This window comes from Castor canadensis, chromosome 9 (genome assembly GCF_047511655.1).
Source record: "Castor canadensis chromosome 9, mCasCan1.hap1v2, whole genome shotgun sequence".
Lineage (NCBI taxonomy): Eukaryota > Metazoa > Chordata > Mammalia > Rodentia > Castoridae > Castor > Castor canadensis.
In genome coordinates this window covers 124,287,453-124,302,807 of record NC_133394.1, presented here as the reverse complement: position 1 = coordinate 124,302,807, position 15,355 = coordinate 124,287,453, and the positions used below count along the sequence as shown (strand labels likewise).

Below are 15,355 nucleotides of genomic sequence, written 5' to 3'. Positions count from 1 at the left end.
AGGAGTGAGTCCTCAATGAAAACAGACCCTCTTAATCATTTATTGTATTTCCCTTGAGTAACTGGAACAACTTACCTTTTAAAATGGTTTTTTTCTTTAAGGAAAGGTGTACCAAAAGTCTGGGTTGGGGTTTACCTTAGCTTTTAACGCCTGTGACATGAAGGATAAAACCACTGTTCAGCAATTAACTTAGAAGAAGTTGCCAAGAGTGGCCCTGACCCAGACTCTGCTGCTTATACAGTTGACCCACCTGTCACATCCTGACCTTGTGAAAGGGCAGGCCAGCAGTTTAGAGGAGGAGGAGGGGTGGGTAAGGGTCTGTAGAAGACAGGCATTCCCAAAGGTTATAGACCAGATGCTGTGGATCTCCAGGGTAATTAGTTTCTTCACATTCAGAGAAACTAATATGTCAAATTGGATGACCTTTTGAAAATGGACTGCAACTGATATTTCAAATGCAAAGATTTTAATTGCTGGAAAAGACTGTGGAGTTTATTTTGTGTACAATCTTCATTTTAATAGAGGTGGAAGCTAAGACTAAATGATCTGGCTTTGGTTGGCAACTAGAATTTTCATATCCTGATTTTTAGCATGCTTTGCCCCTGCCTTGTCTACAAATTAAAAGGTCTGGGGAGAATTTAAAGATGAGGGGAGGGATGAGGGGAGAGGAAAGGGAAGGAGAGGGGAACAGAGATGACATTTTGTGTTGCCTGCATCACAGGGATTACAGAACATGCTTTATGATGGACACATTTGGCATGTGACCCATGACCCCAAATCCAGTTCCTGTGTTCTTCCAGTTCCCTAAGAGCTTATAAAAGTGTAGTCATTATGACTCCTGACCTATAGGTATTTACACAGATTTTGTTTCTTCCTTCTGTCTTAAAAACTGTTTATTTATTAAATATTTTGATCATGCCTCTGATGTTAAAATTTTTAGGTAAAAGGTTGTGAGAGGTCGGAAGCTAAATCTGGCTCAGTGGCTCTACTGTCCTTTTTAAAAAAATTACCTTTGTTGTTAAGATCACTGGTGCCCCCTAGTGAGATGATTGTGTAGAAGCACTAATAGTAGGTAGAAGCCATTAACACTTTCAAAAGGAAGTGTTTAATTGTATACAATTGATATATTGTATACAATCAAAATGTATATAATATATCCTGTTTGTTTTTTTTTTTAAAGAAATTAAGACCAAGAAATGAGCAACGAGAGAATGAATTGATTATTTCTTTTCTGAGATGTTTATATGAAGAGAAGCAAAAAGAACATACCCACATTGGGGAGATGAAGCAGGTATGGCACTTTTGGCTCTTGTAATTTCCTTTCTCTTGAGGGTAGTGGGAGTGGGAGGAGGGCAGTACTGGAGTTTCAATTCAGGGCTTCATGTTTGCTAGGCAGGCACTTTACCACTTGAACCACTCCACCAGCCCTTTTAGCTTTGGTTATTTTTGAGATATGGTCTTGAATTTATGACAGAGCCGGACCGTGATACTCTGTTTATACTTCCCATGTAGCTGGGATGACAAGCACACCACACCATGCCCAGCTTTTTTGTTGCTTGAGATGGTATCTTGTAAACTTTTGCTCAAGTTGGCCTCAAACCAAGATCCTACAGATCTCCAGCTTCCAAGTAGCTAGGATTATAGATGTGAATCATTGTGCCCAGCTCTTCTTATAATTTTTTCTGGACATAGTATAAACTAAGTTTTAGGGATTTTCTGAAGCACTGAAACCTCCTTTTCTCCCTAAGTTTGATTGTCATTTGTTGTATAGATAGGGATCATTTAGGAGTGCTAGTTATTCTTGGAGAAGATGAGAGAAGTTTCTGTCTGCATCAGAGGGTTAGAGCAGTTGCTGTGATCAGAGGAGTGGCTTTGAGCATCAAGAATTAAGAATGGGTACTGCCCTGATGAGCTGTGTGACTTGGCAGAGCTTGTCTTTGTCACCTCAACTTTTTCCCTTGAAAAATGGGAATAACATTGTACAGATGGCTTTGGGATTACATAAAGTATCTGAAAACTTTTTGTAATATAAGTCCTATGTGGATGTGTTACTGATAAGTGAGATACAATGTTAGAGAACCTGGTTTATGTGCTATTCAGATGTAGAACTTCCATGAATTCCATTTTGCAGGTTGGAGGTCCATTATCCCTCCTGTCCTCTCCCGTCCACAAACTTTATTTAGCTGTGCAATTTGTGGGGTGCCATGTCAGAAACTGTAGGTCTCTACCTTCAAGCTCTTTGAGTTTGACATTCAGTATACCTTGTGCCATGGCCACTTTCCTATGTCTGTTGACTCTATGCAAGCCGATTCACTATTAATAGCTTCAAAAGCATTTTATATTTGCTAAAGTCACTGGTCCAAGAAAACCTAGAGAAAAAAATCAGTGAAGGGTGTTAAGGGTCTTTAGTTTTCCAAGAGTTTGCTGCCTTTCTTTTTAAATGTATTCCAAATGCTTCTTCCAAAGGCAAATGCTGCATTAGTGCTCAGTGCTTTGCTCACCCTTGCTCTGTCCCCACAGGCGCCCTTTACTGTCTGGCAACCTAAACTTGGAGAAGTTTTAACTGGGTGCCTACTTAGTAACTCTCCCATTTGATTATTGCCTGCTGATGTCTTTGGCAATTGTGTCACTTTCCTGAACTCTTAGAGCTCCTGTGCAGTGTGTGACATTGTTTTTTTTGTTTTTGTCTTTGCTTTTTAAAATCTCATCAGAAGGCCCCAGAGCAGTGGTCTGACACTAGTATATCTTCTGTGTCCTTGGCTTTTTGCCTTGGTCTATTGCCATTCCTTCCCAGCCTGGGCTCATAAGATAACACTGGGATTCTGGGCCCTCCTGTGCACTTGGGGATGGGCCCCATCCAATCTCAGCTTTCAATGAATTCTCTAATTACTTTCAACCTATTTTCCCCTTTCTACCCTTCCACCCCCGTTTTTTCCTCTTGTGCCACTAGTAGCTTTTTCCCTGATCTGATTTTCTTTTTTCTTGAGTCAGTCTGACATGTTCCAACAGGAAATTGGTAATTGTGAAATAATTTTTATCTGTGAGACAAGGGGATGAAGCCATTTATGGTGGATGGAAAGATTTGACCTAATTTTTATGGACTAAGGTAATATCATTATGATTTTGCCATAGATTAGTCCAGTGGAGAAATGAATTTTAGTTTTCTTTAAATTTTCAAAACGTCATAATTTAATGTAAAAGAGACAGAGCCTCACAAGCAGGCCAGCACCTATATTACTTTCACCAGAGGCTTGTAAACATTCTGTCACTCAGAAGGCTCATGTTTGTGTCTGTAATGAACATGTTCCAATTTCCAGATAGGGTTGCTACCCCCAGCTGCACAACCCCCTGGGGCTCTGAGCAGCTTTGTAGATGGATCAGCCATAGCTGAGATTCACCAGTAGATGGCTGCTCACCATTTCTGCTGTCAGGTAGTTAACCACATGGACATCATTGCCTTTTTTGTTGCATCTGTAAGTTCCTATAGTCTTTGAGATGTGTTATGACGTGACCTATAGACAGGTAGAACCAGGGCTTTGACAAAGAACTTTTCTGGCTACCAGCTTTCAAAAGTGGCCAGTCCTGAGTCAGCAGTGACATATTCATGTTTTTTGGACTAGCGAGAGAGTGCTGAGAGCTGCCAGAGGAAATGATTTTCATCAGGTAGAAAAAATTGAACAAATCTTCCAATCTATGGAAAAGGAGTCAATTTGAGTAAAGACGTACAAGTTCCATTACAGTTCAATACACATGCACTCACACACACATAAGTATTCATGTTATAGTTACAGGGTGTAAAATTTTAGTCAGTGGACATATCACTTTTACTTGTATTCACAGAGGCAGTACAAAAATGAATATTACATCAGTTGCCACTTAGTGAATGTTTGCCATGTGTCAAATACAGTTCTAACTCCTTAATGAATTATCCCATTCACTCTACAACAGCATTTTTGAGGTGAGTAGTAAAATATTCATTTTAGAGTTGAGGAAACTACACCAGAGGTCAAGGAGTTTGCTAGTAAGTGACCAAGCCAGTTTGACCAAGTATATTAGTTTAATCATATTTAATGAGCTTAATAAAATTGAGTGCTATAGTATTAGTTATTTATTATCCTGGGTCCATTTTTTAGAAAAGTTTTTCTTTCTTTTCCCCAAACATTTTATTGTGAGAAATTCCAAACATACACAAAAGTTGAAAGGATTATCCCATGAAGCACTCATATCCCACCATTCAGATTTTATAGTTTTTAATATTTTACTAAATTTGCTTTATCATGTATTAGTCCACCTTAGTTTTTATTTCTTTTTTTCCCCAGTTTTGATTTATTTATTTATGTATTTATTTATGGTGGTTTGAAACTAGGGCTTCACACTTGCAAAGCAGGTGCTTTCAAAGCAGACACTCTACAGCTTGAACTACATCTTCAGTCCTGCCTTAGTTTTTGATGGCTTTGAGTCTCTGATCAACTCTTTGACCCTAAACACTTAGCATGCATTTTATTAACTGGGATTCAGGTTTTGTATGTGTGTGCTTTTTTGTTGCTCTTTTTCAGTGCTAGGGATAGAACCCAGGGCCTTTCACCTGTTAGACAAGCACTCTTCCACTGAGCTACACCCTAGCCCTCAGTATTTGTTTATAATTTTTGAAGGTAAAATGTGAATATAGGAAGTTACACAGATTTTAAATATAGTATTTGCTGACTTTTGAGGACTGCAACATCAGGTTATCCAAGCCCCTGTCAAGATACAGATCACCGTCATACCAGGAAAGACCCCACATTCGTTTTCCAACCAGTATTCACTGTCCCCTCTTCTACGCCACTTCTGCTTTGATTTTTTTTTTTTTTACCCTAGATTAGTTTTGATTGTTGTAGAATTTGGACAAATGGGATTATATGTGTTTGCTCTTTTACTTCTGGCTCCCTCCACTTATGTTTCTGAGGCTCAGGGCTTTGCCCTTGCAAAGCAGGCACTCTACCACTTGTACCACACCTCCAGTCCCCACAGCATCTTAATTTTTGGGTAAGTTGGTAGTGAGTTCAGGGCCCTTTGTGGATAATTCCCTTTACCCCAGAAGCTGCCCCAAACCTGGACAGGCTCTTATTCTTGGGAAGTGATTGCACAGGACTAGTCACAACTTTTAAGCACCTATCCAAGGCATATAACGTTTAGGAGGCACTTGGTGTTTAGTGAGTCTCTGTTGCCTCAGGTGTGTGTCCCCTGTGGGCCTGCCTGGTGATCTTTGCTCATCCACTCATTCCCTCGTTAGCAAGCATTATAGTCCAGAGTGTGTGTGCTCAGTGCTCGGAGAACACAAACATAAACGAGTCTTCATTCTTGAAGGAATTTTTAAGCTAGTAGATGTTCCTTTAATTCTCATAGGAATAAAATTGTAGATAATTGGATAATTATCCGTATCCATATCTCATCAGAATTTAGCTCTTATCAGAACCTTTTCTTTCTCATACACTTAAAACATGTAAGATTCACTGGTGAATTAGAATTTCTTTATTTCATAGATGTGGGTCTTTGAATACTAGGTTATAGAATTTTTAAAAAGAGTGCTTATTAGCAGTAGGAATTACAGAAACTATATTAAGAGAACATCTTCTGTAAATCAGTTTGGAGATGAGTAAGAATTCTAGCAATATCCTAAAAAAGTGTGTTGATACGAGGACTGTGAATTGGTACCATTTAGGTGCGAGAAGCTTGACAGTATCTGGTAGAACTGAAGATACATAGTCCCAGTGAGCCAGCAAGGACATCCTTATTATTTCCCCTGCAAAATCTTTCACCTGTATGTGATAGTAACTCTGCACAAAAGAGGCTTTGTAAGAATAGAAATGTTTAACAGCAGGAACAGGAATAGATTGGTTATACTGTGAGACACCGCACTGTGGCTGAAGTGAATCAGAGAACATTTGTCAACATGGATAAATCTCAAAAACAGCATTGAAGGAAGAATAACAATCAGAGGGATTTGTACAGTATGACACCTTTGAAAGTTTCCACTGCACATAAACCAACCTATGTTTTATGAATATATACAAATAAAAGTTCAAAATGTGAATTGCTGGTGTAAACACTAAATTTAGGAGAGTGGTTATATAATGGGGGCGACGCTGGTGGTCATGAGGCGTTCCATGTCTAGTGTTTCCTGCTGACAATGGAAAACACAATCAGTGGGCTCCATGAAAGCTGACATTTATTGGGTATCTGGTATGTTCTAAGTGTTTTAATTTATTTAAACTCATGACAGTTCTGGGAAGAAAGTTCAGTCTTCAGGTGGAAGAACTGAGAGGGACTGCAGGTAAAAAGCTGGCCAAGGCCACATAGTTGGGGATCGCAGAGAGGCGTGTCACCTAGGCATTAGCTCCAGAGCCCCTCTCCTGCTGTTCTCACCACCTGGCAGTGCTAACTTGACCAGGCCCGGATGGTGGGTAAAGGCATTTGTTATGTTAGCCTCTGTACTCTTTATATGCTTAAAATTTATGATTACTACACAAAGAATTATGTCAGTATTTACAGTGGTAGGGTGTTGCTTGTTTGGATATTTTCTAACAAAATCATTGTCTAGCAAGAAGCAATTATATGAAACTCCATATAAGAAGCAATTCAAAGATCTTTTAAAATATACATATACCTCCTTGTTAACAAGTAATACTAAACTACCTTTAGTGGTGTTAGACAAAGCTTATTATAGTTTCTGTTTCATGTTATGGTTAGTCAAGAGAGAAACTTGGTTGCAGAGGAAAATGAAAGGGGCATGGGAAAAATAGAAGAGGGAGAGAGGGAAAAGTCTGAAGGACAGAGATCTATTGAAAGGCATGAAGGGACTAATATAAACAAAGTACAAACATTCCTCAGCTGATAAATTTATTTTGTCTTACTCCCTGAAATGCTCCAAAAGGTAAGTTTCTGCTTTATTTTGAAAAGCTAATAATGGCTGTTTTTGTACCAGGTACTGTGTTCAGTGCTTTACATATTTTACATATTTTAGTGTGAACACACGTTGTTATGATTAGATAGTTGTTGGCTCAATTTACAGAAGAGGAAGTTGGGATTTCAGAGAAAGTAAAGAACTTACACAAGGCCACACTTAGTAGATGGCAGTTCTCTGACCCAGTTACAGAGCCTGAATTCCAAACTACTTTAGCTGATTGATTTCAAAGCACACATTCTCAATTTTTCTTAGGATAGCCAAAGCCACTCTTTGAGACCTGTCACTGTTAGTGACTCCTGTCACTAAGGAGTAGATGAGATCACAGATAGATGAAGAATGATGTCCTGTTTTCAAAAAGATGTGTCCTAGAATTTTTCCATTCCATTTTTAAGGAAGGAAGGGGGTTATAAGTGGCTTAACTGTTCATTGTTTCACGTTTTCAGACATTGCAGATTGCAGCGGAGAATATTGGAAGTGAATTACCACCCAGTGCCACTCGATTTAGGCTAGACATGCTGAAAAACAAAGCAAAAAGGTCTTTAACAGAGTCTTTAGAAAGTATTTTGTCCCGGGTAAGTAATAGGATTTCTTCTGATTTGAGTTAAATTACTTTTATGCAAGCATAAATTCAGTTTTGAGCTATTATTATATCAATATTCATCATGTAGTATAAGAATATAAATACTTTTATAATGTCTTGTCAGTCTTAGAACAATGTTATCTACATTTTCTGTCTATCTTATCTGTCTTATCTATCTATCTATCATCTATTGATCTATCTGTCAATTTATCTTGTGTCTCCCTATGTAGCAGAGACTGGTCTTGAACTCCTTATTCTCCTTCCTCAGCCTCTTGAGTGCTGGGAGACTCTTATCTTTTGTATTCTATCGTATGTTATTTGTTTTTGCTTTGTTTTGGTATCCCAAAAGAGTATAATTCATTGGCCAGTTCTTATAAAGAGCATAGATAGGATGTGCCAAGGTGTAGCCTCTGGTCTTCCTAGGTTCACTAGGGACAACTTGAAAAATCCTTTACTGTCAGCTGCTTTTGTCAGGTGTCTGGAACTCTTTATAGCAGAGATCCATAAATTATTTGATCCATGGGCCAAATCCCACCCACTCCCTGTTTTTGAATAAAGTTTTATAAAAACACAGTTACATCCATTCGTTTGCCTGTTATCTTAAGGCTGCTTTTGTGCAGAATTGAATACTTGTCACAGATACCATAAGGCTCACAAAGCATAATATACTTACTCTCTGGCCCTTTGCAGAAAAATTTGCCAACTCTAGCTGTATAGGAAAAACAAAGTACATATGCGCATCAATCTGGGAATTCTTTAAGAAATCACACCCCAATCCCATGAGTATAAGCACCTTGATGGCACTTCTAAGGAATCAAAAATTAATTTTCTGTCAAAGTTTCACACCTTTCTGGAGGTTGCAATATCTCACTATAGTTCTTTGTGACTTTATGACACATTCTCCTTGAAACATGCTTTATTCAGTTAAAGAACATTAACTTTTGTTTAATAGTTTTTGAGAACTTTGCAACAGCCTCTGCAGTAAGTGCAAACAGTCCATTTACAAAACCAGGGTTGAAGGGACTGCCTTACAAGAGCTTCCATGGGGATAGAATGTTGGGTGAATGACATGCAGCTGGCTAGTTGTGATGACTTATAGCCTTGGGGAAAGCTGTTGAAGGGCTTGAGCCCCTGGTTTTCTTCATAGACAAATGGTCTCTTCTCTCTGCCCATCATCCCTTCCAAGTAACTGATCAAGGTATTTTGGAACATTTAGTTTGGTGTGGTACTTAAAAATAAAAGAAAACGATGACAGAAATGTTGATTGTCTTAATGCACATGTATGCTTAGCAGCATTTATCAGTGGGTGCATTTTTCTTGAGCTTATTTAAATAGACCAAGCTGCCTCTGGCTGATACCTTTGCAAAAGCTGCAGGGGTCATAACCAAACTGCCTTGCCTTCATGTAGGGTAATAAAGCCAGAGGCCTTCAGGAACAATCTGCCAGCATGGATCTGGACAGCTCTGTGTCTAGTACATTAAGTAACACCAGCAAGGTGAGCACATTTCACATTTCTCTTTATGTGAAGAAACCAGCCAATAGGTCTTGCCTATCTTCTCTCTTTTGTACTCTGTGAGAAAGAACACAACACCTCTCATACCTCCAGACATAAAACATTTGGTGCAAGTGGAGAACTGGTCATGCAGTTCTGTCATAACATAAAAGTTTTGTGTAAAGGGCTGGGGGTATGGCTCAAGCGGTAGAGCACTTGGCTAGAAAGTACAACGCCCTGAGTTCAAATCCCAGTACCATAAAAAAAGTTTCACTTTAAAAAGGAGATGTCCATTCCATAAACAAAGAAACAACATCACAATTTTAGACAACTAAGATCTAATTTATAAAAGTATAACTAATGGATTTTTTTTCCCCCAAGGAGATTTTTCAGTAACAAAATTAATTGAAATTAGGAGAATCTCCGAAGGGGATTTGTGAAGTCAGAGATGTTTGCAGCTTTATCCTCTAGCTAACTTTCTGATACACATTACTATTTTTTAAAATAAGCAACTAAGCTTCTATTTTCTGCCACCACACAGATTTGGAGTGAGTAAGCTAGCACTTTTTTTTGGTGGTAAACCTAGATGCGTGTCCTTGTTCTAATACCTTGCTTCCTAGACACTTAAGCTTATTTTAACCTGGTTATCTCAGCCTTAGAACTGCCAAGAAGTGGGTTTGGGGTTTGTGTTGGGGAGGCTACCTTTCCCTTCTACTATCAGAGAATGCTCTGATGTGAGAATGAGGAAGTTTGCAGAGGTCAGCTCCTCACAAAGGAATGGTTTAAATTCTTCTAAGATCCTTCCTAGATGTGTGGCTTTCAAAGTTTTTAGACCATGACCAAGAGTAAGAAACAGACTTAACGCTGGGACATAGTTCACAAATACACATACCTACAATGAAATTGAAAGTCCACAAAATGATGTTTCTCTGGTTACCATGCAATATGTACTGATGTTTTCTGTTCTATTTTATTTAAAAAAATGCTCCTGACAAGCCACTGCATTGTTATCACTATGTACGAGTGTGCTACAGTGTACAGTTTGAGACACTATTCCTTAGGTAAGCACTTCTCAAATTTTAAGGTGCATCTGTGGTGGGGTTCCAGCCAAGGTGCAGATTCAGGTTCAGCAGGCCGGGGCAAAGCCTGAAAATGCCGACTTTTTAATAGGTACCAAGAGGATGATGCTACTGCTGCTGCTGGTCTGCAGGCCCTTTTGGGGAGAGACACCCCAGATACAGTCTTCTAAATGTGATTTTCTAAGTTAAAAACTAGTGGAATAGAGTGGTATCCAGCCTCCATCTACGACATACTAATTCTGCCACATGACTCATCTCAAGTGTGGAAATGTTGTAGTTTATCTGCTCCCTAGGAAGAGAGAGATGACAGATACACAAATACCCCACCTTCAGGAGATGAGGTGCAGTTAATGAGGTTACAGTTGGGAGGGGAAGAGGAGTTAGATTCTGTCAGTGAAACCACAAGAGAGCTTAGGAAGGGGAGGGAGCAATACTGTCAAATTAAACCTTGAAGAAAGCATAAGAATTGTACCCATGGCAGTGAGTAAAGAGGAAGGGAATCCGGATAGCTTAGTGTCAGTAAAGACACCATAGAGAAGTTCCTGTCAGTCATGTGACTAGTTTAGTAATTCTTATTGCTTGCATTTTATTCTTCAAAAACACAGATCTGGGAATAGATGCACAGCTTCAGTTCCCAGGGTAATTAGGAGGGAGAAATGTAACTTAGAAGGTCACCGTATATAGTGTCTGTCTTTGGTACACTTCTTTACATCTTTCGTGTCCTCATCCTGAATGGGGGAACTGCTGACTGTGAACATTTTATGTGCGTAGATCTGTCCTAATAAATTTTCCATGTAGATGTTGCACAGAAGCTGAATATCTGAGTGGCTCTTTCAGTTGTTAGTTTAAGCTAGGGGTTAGTGCTTTCACATAATTTGGAGCAATGTTAATAAGAATTTCAATGGCTGGGCACTGGTGGCTCACACTTGTAATCCTAGTTACTCAGGAGGCTGAGATCAGGAGGATTGCAGTTCAAAGCCAGCCTGGGCAAATAGTTCTTGAGATCCTATCTTGAAAACACCCATCACAAAAAATTGGACTGGTGGAGTGACTCAGGGTGAAAGCCCTGAGTTCAAGCCCCAGTACTACAAAAAAAAGAAAAAAAAAACCAGACAGAATTTAGTTGAATAGGTTTGCAAGATGATGATTGTTTTCTGTGTTGTATTGTCTTAGAACAATTTATAAATCCTTAAAAGAATCTTCAGAGCTATAGAGTTTTAAAGAATGGAAAATTTCAGGTATAAAATAATTAATATTTCATAGTATGATGAGAATTAAGCTTTACTATATCATTCCTATAAAATTAAATGTAATAACCTCCCCCTTTAATAATCACGTTTAATTTTTAAAAATTAAAATCCCCAGTATCTGTCACCCAAAAGGCATGTATTCAATGAACAAGAACTTAAATTCTCCTGTCCATCTTTAGATGTACTTACTCATTCCCTTTTACTGTATTCATGCTGGTATACTTACCCCTTCTAGCAATTTCAGTAGTGACAAGCTGGCATACTTCCTCTTATTTTATATTTTTTTGATTTGAAAAAAATATAATGGCCCCTGCCATGTCCTGGTCATAGTGCTAAGCATTGGTTTACAAGAGCAATAGTAATTCATTCCTTCAAAGAAAAAAAAAACACACATATGTTGAAAACGTGCCTTATTAAAATATTATTAGAATTCTTGTTGAGTGTTTGAGCACTCTGTAATGAAACAGTAACTTGGTTTCAGTACTTTCCAGAGTACTTTCCATTGTATTATCTTACTTAATTCTGGAAACAGATAAATTTTCAGTATTCTTTCTCACAAAAGGAAAATGTGATGCAGGAGGAAGTTAAGTGATTTCCCCTCATTTATAACAAGTGCCTAGGGAGACACTTTTCCATACTCTAAGAACATAAGGTATAATAGTTTTTAACCTCAAAATTATCAAGTTAAATCTCAACATCAGATAAATTTAAAGAGAGCCTTGAAGTGTGGGTAAAATGTAGGAATACACTTGGCAAAGATAAAGCACTTGACTAACAGTGAAAAGCAGTTGTCAGCACTCATTTTAACTTCTTACAAGCAGTAGTAAAAAGTCCTGTTTTCCAGAGAGAAGAACTTCTGTTTGTAGTACTGGTGATTAAACCCAGGGCTTTGTACACTTTAGGTAAGTGTTCTACCACTGAACTACACCCCCAGGCATACTTATGGCATTGCTTAGAACAGTAACCTATTACAACTTGTCTTTCGTTCTTGCATTGGCACAGCTTCCACATTTCTCCAGCAGGCTAGCATCTTGACTGATAAGCTGGTATTTAATTGACCTCTGTGTCCTTATATTTTTGATGGGCTCTCGATGGTAATTAGATATTCTTACATATTAAAATGTTTTCCTGTACTTAGGTTAGAGATTTATCAATCCCACAGATTGTCCTGTAGTATGTCTGATCTGTTGTCTGTTTTCTTTCAGGAGCCATCCATGGGTGACAAGGATACCCTGCCCATCTCTGAGAGCTCCTTCAAACTCTTAGGCTCCTCGGATGACCTGTCCAGTGACTCGGAGAGCCTACTCACTGAAGAACCTGCTTTGCTGTCACCTCAGCAGGCCTTTCGAAGGCGAGCAAACACCCTGAGTCATTTTCCCGTGGAGTGCCTCGAGCCTCCAGAACCTGCTCAGGGCTCCCCAGGGGTCTCTCAAAGAAAACTTATGAGGTATCACTCCGTGAGCACAGAGACACCTCATGAACGGAAGTAAGAGTTGTTTAAAACATGAAATTTGCTGTGCAGATAGCTGGGGCATACTGCAGACCAGATGTGTGTGTCCAGGTGTGCTTATTGGGTGAAAGAGAAACCCACGTCAGCAGCAGTGTGTTCTTCCCAGCATCCTTAGGAAGTATGTAGATGTAGGAGGTGCTTGCTGCTTGTTCAAGTATAAGCATTGGTAGAAGGCAGGTAAACATAAGCAAAAATGGTCCTTGCCATGTATAATTACTTCTTAAACAGTACAAGAGATGCCATTGACTTTGAAACTTGGCTGCCAGCCTTGGGGAAGGGGGCAAGTGGGTGAGCGAGGTCTCCTCATTTGGAGACCTGGAACTGAGCTGCAGTGGAGTGGAGATGCAGTGTCCACGCGGGCAGAGTGGGAGACCCCTGTGGACACCCAGGGTGTAAACCCAGCAGCCTGGGTTCTGGCCCTGGCTCTATAGCTCGCTGTGACCTGGGCAGATTTGCTGAATAGCTTTGTATGACAAAATTGGAGTTGAGGTTTTCCAAATCTCTTACGGTAACAATTCTAGGTTCTTCTGATAAGATTTACTCATTTTAATGATTGGGCTCAAATGAATAGTTGCAAATTTTACTGTAACAGAGAAGGGTAAGCAAGATGGTGGCAGAAATTTTCCTTTCTTTCTAGAGTACCTTAGTGGTTAATTTAACCCTAAGTTCCAAAGACTGTAAATGGACACAGAATTTTTAAAAATAACTTTAAAAATCTCTCATAACTATGTATGTGGTGGCTGCCTCTCTCTGACCATGACAGCAAAAGCCCCAGGATAGATGTGTCCATGTGGTTCATACACAGGTAACAGAGGGTCTCTTCAGGGTGTTCGAAATTCCTTGAGAGAAGTAACACACGCTGACAATCCTGGAGTAGTGTAGTAGGGCCTTATAGCAGGGCGTGGCAGCTTTGTTTTCAGTCACCCCTTGAAAATTGTTATTCCTTGGAATTCAGCTAGGTAACTGTGATCACAGAAGCAGGACATCCTCCAGAAGCTATTTAACAAATACGACATTCTAGAGACCAGCATAGTTTGGCTGTAGCCATGTAAGTTTCCTGTTGTGTTTCTTCCTACCCTTCCTGTACACTTCTCACCACTGCATACTCACTCCTTTTCTGGAGTTTTCTGTGATAAGGGAAGTGTTCCTATCTGGAGAACCCTGATCTCTTGCCACAGCTGCATTCACACATTATCTCAGGTCTTAGTGTCTCTACTTTTGCTGTCTCTTCTAAGAATGTAGCTTTGTAATGGATTGTGTTGAATGATGGATATGAGAAGGAAGGAGAGTTGTCTGTCTAGTGTGACCCTTTTGCTTTCTTTCCCTCTTGAGATCTGTTCTCCTTTAGGTGCAGGAAACATGGCATTGAAATTCAGGGCAGGATTTTATTCATTTCAAAGGGAAATGTATTTTTGAAATTTTGGATTTTTTTTCTTTTATTTTTGTCTTAATCTTTAAAAAAATTTCCTCTCAGTTCTTAGGGAGTAGAGAAAAAGTATTGTAAGCTTAGACAAAGTGGAAACTATCAAGAATAGCCTCTGATACTATTTTTACTGAAAACTGGCTTTGCCAGTGAGAGAGCAGAGATGAGAGTGGAAAGGAGTCCTGTGGCTCTGATAGTTCTGTTGAGCTTGTAAGATAAGGCAGCAGTCCTTGCTCCTTTCTCTCTATTTCCTTCTTCTCCTTGCAGCCCTCTCCCTCTTTCCCTTCTAACCTCCCATGCTTTCTCCAATTGCTCTTTAGCATGGATCATCCTACTGTGGGCGAATCTAAGGGTTGCTCAGGTCAGCCTTCAGCTCCTGCTCCTCCACCTCGTCTTAACCCCTCTGCCTCCTCGCCAAACTTTTTTAAGTATATAAAGCATAATTCCAGTGGAGAACAAAGTGGGAATGCTGTGGCAAAGAGGTGAGCACACTTGCATGGCAAGTTCAGTGTCGTCTGTCCACCTGGGAGTTCACACTGACTGAGCACATGCTGCATGGGGGTGTCCACACAGGAGGCCCCACTCACTGCTTGTGTGTGCGCGTGTTTATATTTGGTTTTATTGTATTCAGCTGTCATTTGAATTGACTTAATTTTGTTACTGATTTTCTTTAAAATAATTTGAAAACACTCTTGATTTTATGTACTTATTTTCACATTTCCCCACCTTAGTGTGTGTACACGCATGCATGCGCACAGCTTAACAACTGTGTTTGGTCATGTACACTGCCATTTGAGCCATATCAGAAACTTCCTGATTAATGTAGAAAAATGATTTTTTTCCAGTTTGAAAGGAAGACTCATTGGAAAGATGGACTGATTTTTTAAAAAATATTTATTTATTGATCACATTGATTTTGATGTTCATTCAGATCAAATCTTGATTAAAAGTTAAATCTCATTTGTGAACTATTTTTAATTTCTTACCTTATTTACTTTTCTTAGCATTACAATGAAAATTTTTATGTTTTATACTTTGTGTGTTTATTTCTTTTTATCCTAAACTCTTTTTCAAC

At 39.2% G+C, this 15,355-nt stretch overlaps 1 protein-coding gene across 5 annotated transcripts in view; it reads left to right on the top strand.

Annotated features, from left to right (window-relative positions):
- Positions 1-15,355, top strand: part of Tbc1d1 (TBC1 domain family member 1) — a 200,594-nt gene that overhangs the window by 115,768 nt on the left and 69,471 nt on the right. For 3 of the 5 annotated variants that reach the window (XM_020161876.2, XM_074042459.1, XM_020161879.2), the window contains 5 exons: positions 1,181-1,291; positions 7,390-7,518; positions 8,935-9,021; positions 12,553-12,833; positions 14,601-14,762. In XM_020161876.2, the coding sequence (XP_020017465.2) occupies positions 1,181-1,291; positions 7,390-7,518; positions 8,935-9,021; positions 12,553-12,833; positions 14,601-14,762 (770 nt within the window). The remainder of the gene's footprint in view (positions 1-1,180; positions 1,292-7,389; positions 7,519-8,934; positions 9,022-12,552; positions 12,834-14,600; positions 14,763-15,355) is intronic. The other 2 variants (XM_074042461.1, XM_020161878.2) reach the window with 2 other exon arrangements.